General features: G+C 36.5%; 1 protein-coding gene across 11 annotated transcripts in view; it reads right to left on the minus strand.

Moving 5' to 3' along the window:
- ATXN7L1 (ataxin 7 like 1) overlaps positions 1-6,667 on the minus strand; it is a 115,116-nt gene that overhangs the window by 26,544 nt on the left and 81,905 nt on the right. For all 11 annotated transcript variants that reach the window (XM_035331750.1, XM_035331720.1, XM_035331759.1 and 8 more), the window contains one exon: positions 5,896-6,118. In XM_035331750.1, the coding sequence (XP_035187641.1) occupies positions 5,896-6,118 (223 nt within the window). The remainder of the gene's footprint in view (positions 1-5,895; positions 6,119-6,667) is intronic.

The following is a 6,667-nucleotide window of genomic DNA, read 5'->3' on the forward strand; positions in this document are numbered from 1 at the left end:
ATTTTTCTTAATGTACGTGGGAACTGCACTCAACATTAAGGAACTTTAAATCCATGTCAGCATAACAAATAAAGATGAATTGATGACTGAACTGCAATCTGGAAGCTGCATAGGACCAACAACCATGATTAACAGCTAAGGCCTAAAAAGCTAAATAAATCAAACGCCCATCTTTGTACTTGATGGGTAAGGGGAGTTCTTTTTCCAAGCCATTTTTTGGATTGAAAATTAAGGATTTCTTCAAAAAGTTCATTAGGTTTTTTTTAAATCTCCTTGATCTATTTGCTATAATTAAATAACAATTTTTGCATAAAGAGTCTACTCAGATTTAGTAAAGATAATGACTGAAAGGTACAATTAGAAAACAGACATGCAACAAACATGAAAAGAGAGGAAGGGCACATGGCAATCAGTGAAAATGAGAGAAATGGAGGTACAGAAGATCACCAAAGCTAAGTAGAGAAAAATTTGTACTCATTAAAGACAAGTTGTTCTCCTCCTTTTTACGAAGGAAATTCTAACGATAATAGCAGTATTTACCTAATGGTCAGAAAAAGACTTACTGAGATGCAAAATAGCAAAAATGTTCAGTATTTTTTCTATACTAAAAATGAAGCAGGATAATGCACCTCAATCACAAAAAGATGTTTTTTGATTCCTTCAGTAACTGTAAAATGCTAGCTGAAAAATCTTAAATATTTTTTTAAATAATCAAAGCTGGACAACGTGGCCATGAGTTCCAAAAGAGCTGAAGAGATAACCGGTCTCTACATATTAATTTCTAATTGCATCTTGGAATATCTGGCCACTTAGAGAAGACAGCCTAGTGCTGATGTTGTATCCACACTGAAAAACCCACACTAGAAGGTCTTGGAATGAATAATGGAAAAGCTAACAATAACAAACTGATAAACAATTTGTTCATATGGCTGTACTGAAAAGCAAAAGAAATCTGTTTTCACTTTCTGGTGAGGTTACCAGTTAAGCTGACAAAGATAACTGTGAGAATTCCAACTTTTGGAATGCATTATAAAATAAAAACACTTTAAAAGCACATGTTAAACAACCAAAAATCAAAAACGAATTTTCAGGGATTCCAGTGAGGGGTGTTTGCTAGTGGGACTTCTTAGCCATCACTACTCAGTCTGACACAACTGAAAACTTCCCTGGTATTTAGAAATAAATACCAGGTTACTGTTGGTGACATTTGCTGATGGAATCAGGATTGAAGGAAACCGTGAGAGACAAAGTTATAAAAAATTAGCATGGGATATTTGGTGAAATGCATTCATTCAAATATAATACAATCAAACAAAGTTATGTATGAAGAAACAAGCTATTCAGTCTACAGTAAAAAACGAGGAAAAACATACTGGAAAATAAGGACAAAATAATTTAGTGGTCAGTGGATAAACAATATGAGCTTTTATTGTATTGCTGAAATTTAAAAAAATAGGGTATAGTAAACAAGATTAAGGTGCAGATTTACTTTTCTCATGTCCTCGGTTATACTGATACTAGAGCATGCCTTCCAGATTTGTTGACCAGTGTTCAATACGGATGTTGATGAATTAGAAAGGAACCAGAAAAGTCTATGAACATATCTGAGGGCTACAGAAAGTGCTTTATCATCACAGGCTTCAAAACCTCATTCTATTTTTTAGATAAGTTATCTGATTTCCATCTGTTTTCTCATGTTCTTAAATACGCAGTAAATAGTAACTCCTTCAGCAGAGCCTGTGACAAACTCCTGAAACAAGACCATATTTCCCCCCTCATTAACTTGTGATAATTTCTGTCAGTTCCAAGTCATTACTTGTCAAGTTATTCCCAAACAAGAAAAATAGATATAGTATGTCACAATACTGGTACTTGTATCTCCTTATTACCTACACTTTCCTTTCTTCAGGCTTTATTAAATAATTTTCCCTTGCTATCATGTAATTTTGCTGTTTTTTTTTTTTTTTTTTTTTGGTCATTCATAACCATATTAATTCTGAAGCCTTAACTATCTGTTCAACTCTTTTTTTTTTTTTACTTCATAGGAAATAAAATTCAAAAACATTTACAAATGTGAAACACTGTTCTATTTTTCATTTCTGGGATTGTCTCTAGGTTTAAGAAAGTATTTTTGATGTAGTCATTAGAATATATGGCTCAGGTTATCTCTTCTGAATTTTGTTCCCAATTCCATGTAGCATTAGAATTTCTTGACAAGCTTCACTTCCTCAGCTTTTCTATGTATAATGGTATTTCCTAATCACAAAGAAATAAAGACTAAAAGATGATTAAAAGATCCCTTTAAGTGACGTTACAAACTGTAAATGGTTACCCACAGGTATACCTTTGTGATCTTACTACAAAAAGACCACGAATTCCCTACATGTCGATGAAAACTACAACATTTCTGTTTCATTTCCTTTATTTTCAGAATTTATGGCAGACAGCAGCTAATCTTCATGGAGGGAGGCCAAGGAGACTTGCTTCAGCTGGGATCACAGGGCTAGCTGGCTTTAATGCTTTACCCTGGTTTTACACTGCCTCAGGAGCACAGTGCGGGGAAATGAACATCCCGCAGCATCAGGGCAGTGCTGGGAGGCTGTCTGGGAGTGTGGTAGGTGAAGCGGTGTCCTTCAGGCATCCAGGGAGGAGCCAGGAGCTCCTGCAGTGGAGCCCGCAGGCCCCAGAGCTGCAGCACCTGAGGAGAGGGGAGCAAACTGCATCGTGAGGCAAGGAGGGACAAACAGAGACAGGATCAACTCAAGTGCCTCATTGGCTCCAGAATGCTTTTTACAAATGGTATCTGGGCTGCTTTTATTGATCATCATCTCACGTTCATTATTACTGTTATCACTAACAATTAACTTATTTGTTGCCTTTTTCTATTTTCTACCTGTTCGCTGTATCTCCTACAACCTCAACTGCAAGCTCCAGTAAACCCTGGTTCACGTTTATTTGGTGAACAGTGCAGTCGTGCTCCAGCACCGCTCCAGTCTCTGTGCACTGCTGTATTAATAGCAATGATGCTAGAGAGAGACAGGAAAAGAAAAATCAGAGCTGAGAGGTATTGCTGCATGATGTATTCACAGTAATCTCTCACATTCCAGCTACAACAAGGGAAGGATTAAAACAGCAGAGACAAAAATGCAACAATTCCATCTCTCTTTCACCTGAGCATTCGGATCACACCTTCTAAAGCATTAGCTGAGGAGCCCTCTGAACCGCTGCAGTGCATCTCAGAACACGGATGTGAAGAAGAGAACGAGCTGCTGGGTCAATGCTTAAGATGATGACTCAAGCAAATCAATAGTGAATTAACAGAAGAGCTGGGTCTACATGCAGGCAGGCATGACAACAGAGATCTACTGGGCCACGCTGTTGCAGAGGCCATTGCTGAAATACTGCTATAAATATAGCATCTAAAAATTAAGAGATGCTGAAAAAAATGTGAAAGAATCAGTTAAGTGCAGCGAAGGTTATTCCAGGTCTGAAAAGCAATCATTACAAGTGACACAGCTCCTGAATGAAGCTAACCTGTATATTTGTGGTATCTCCTAGTTACTGCAATGTAATGGACAAAAGCACTGAATAACTGGAAGTTTCAGGGGATGATTAGTTGTAACGCATGGATACATGATGAATTCTGTGCATCTTTTCCAAGACAAATTTATTTGTGTCAATTCAGTATGTCCTTCTAAAAGATCAGTGGGTGAAGTTCTATGGCTTGTACAGATTGGTGAATGGAAAATATAATCTTATCTTAAGAAAGAATTACATTTATGAGTAATTTCTCCTTTAAGAAAACCAGATGTGCTGAGTAATTCCTAGAATTCCAAATAAATATGACTACCCACTAATGGGAAAGGAACAAACTCTTTGTTAACAGCTCACTATAAAACGTGATGATTATCAGACTGATTTTATTCTCTAAGAAATCATGTAATTTAAGGCACTTGACACTAAACTTTGAAAGACAAATTTACCGACCCCCAATTCAGACTGTTAGTGATCTGTTGTGTGATGATTACAGTATCTTTAACCAGTAGATGCCTCATTTCCCCCCTGGTAAACAGAACCACAGTGTTATCTCCTTGCAGAACTGCAAGAATTTGGTAATTCACAAGTAAAACTACTGACATATTAATTGCCAAATAATTAACAAGTCAGTAGAACAGTTTTAAACAACTAAATCTAACTTCTTAATCATCAATAAATGTTTGGGATGTTCCCAATAATGGGAAAGGGGATTGGTGAAAATGGATATTTTGTTCCCTTTCAGCTTTTACTGACTGACAGAAAGCCATCTGTTGCCAAAACGGAGGATATTGTTTAGATTCAGTTAGCAGGCTGAAACTTAAGACGTGGAAATTTCTGTCTTTAAAAATGGGTAACAGGTTTGTACCCAATAATACTAACACTTTGAAGACCCTTCTAAATTTCTTTTAATTAGATTTAAAAAAAATGCTCTCTGGTATAAAATTCCTCTTTTTAACATTCACAATAAACGGCCACTATCCAAGCAATAATTTGTTTTTTAATAGTAAAGAAGGCACTTAGATGTTAACTAAAATAGCCAGCATCTCATCTGTGTAATCTAAACATCCAAAATTTGTATTTTCGGAATTATATACCATAATTGTCCACAACATTCATCATGTTTATAGAAATGGTGGGTTCTGACTCACAGGAAGATTAGATATTGACTAGTTTTATTCCAGTGCATGGTAAATTCTATGCCTAGGCAGATACTGCTGTCTTTGAATTCATGCCAAGGAGTGTATCTTTCAGGCAGAAAACAGGAGCTACTATTTTAACATAGGAGGTTACGCTTTGCCGCAATGGTTTATTTACTGCTTTAAGGCAGTTGTGTCGAGAAATGCTACCTAAAATCATGACCCTCTTATGCTAGATGCTGCATGTAAATGAGAAGGATACTTATATAAGTAGATAAAACTTGAGGAAAAGAAAAAGGAAGTCCTATTATCTCACGTTCACAGAAACGGAACTGAAGCTGAGGAAACTCAATTATAACAGAAGCCTGTTTAGAAGCAGGAACTGAACCCAAATCTCCTGAGTCACCAACCTAGTGACCTAATCACAAAGCATCTTTTCTGTAGATAACTAAATAACAGTTTCTTCAGGGATAAAACAGTGACCCAGTTCTGCTCTCTTCTATGTCTTTGCAACTGTGCTGCTATCATCACAGTCATGGGAGGATGAACCTGTCAGTCTCAAGCCTAGATGTGTTTCTCTATCACAGTACATGATGCAAGACTCAAAAAAAAAAAAAAGTGATTTTTGCAGCTGGAATATTCTTGTCTTCTTATAAAACAGCACACGTTATCAAAATACAGAATGAGCTCCAACAGCAGCTGCCATTGAAGATAAATTACTGTAACCAGTAAGTTTTCATGAATATGAGCTAAAACAATGTTAAGAACCTTACAAAAATTATCTGACTGTTTAAAAGCATCGGTTTTAAGGGCTGATACTGTGAAGGCAGATGAACCTTGAAGATAGTAAACTGACTCAATATCTCACTACTATATGCATCTCAGAAAAGCAGACATTTGATGGAACATCAGAAGAGTAAATCAGTCCTTTTTCCTGTTCACACACACACATACACACACACACATATAAAATAGTTTATATATATGTATATATATTTAAAATAACATATGTGTATATATAGAGATATATATATATATATGTATAAATATATATATATATGTATATATATTTAAAAGACATTCCAATTTCCTCCCTTAAGAAATGTAGGGTAAACTTAGAAAAGATAAGAATAGACTTTTTTTATAGCAATTGTGAAATGTGTATATAGGTACTTATTTTTTGAACACCAACAGCTCAATTAACTGTCCTTTTGGTACTTACCATGGTTTATCCCTTGATACTTTTGAAGGAAAGACTGTGTGCTGTTTGCTACTGGAGGTAAGTAGATTGTCTTTGGGCGTTTTGAATGGCTTTGAGTTGCTGCTGACAGGGTTATGGCCGCTGATACAGGATTTCGGTTTCATCTGTACTAGGGATGTCCTGGAATTGCAGGCTGGAGAAGCTGGAGAAGGGGAAGGTTTACACATTGAACCGTGTCTTCGTTCTGTAACGGAAAAAATAATATACTTTACAACATTTCACAGCCTAAGATTAAAAAAAAAAAAAAAAGCATCAGGGAAGAGGAAATTGTTCCTCTCATTCTAGTTACAATGATTTAATCAATCCAAAGAATGATTACCAGTTCATTACTGTAGTGAATGTAATCATGCTAAAAGATACTTAAACAAAATCAACTCTGTAAAGTGCTCGGAAAAAATGTGAACAGAACACAACAAATGCTAACTAGCAACACATATCTCCTAGAAAATTTCACTACGAAATCTCAAACCATTGTTCAAGCACCAGGTACCCACTAGCACCTGTGTGAGCTACACTGGGTGTCCCAGCTCCTTCACAGATATGTAGCAACAGCCCAGATGACTCAGTGAAATACACCCTGATAGACAGAAGACTGCTTCTATCTGGGTTCATGTCAGATCCATGTGACCCGGTTACTGGGCAGTTTACCTCAGGACTGCTTTGCTCCAGTTTAATGGGAAGCTCTAAGGACAACATGCAGGAGACTGAGCAGTAGCTGAAGGTCTGCTGCTCC

This window comes from Oxyura jamaicensis, chromosome 1 (genome assembly GCF_011077185.1).
Source record: "Oxyura jamaicensis isolate SHBP4307 breed ruddy duck chromosome 1, BPBGC_Ojam_1.0, whole genome shotgun sequence".
Classification (NCBI taxonomy): domain Eukaryota; kingdom Metazoa; phylum Chordata; class Aves; order Anseriformes; family Anatidae; genus Oxyura; species Oxyura jamaicensis.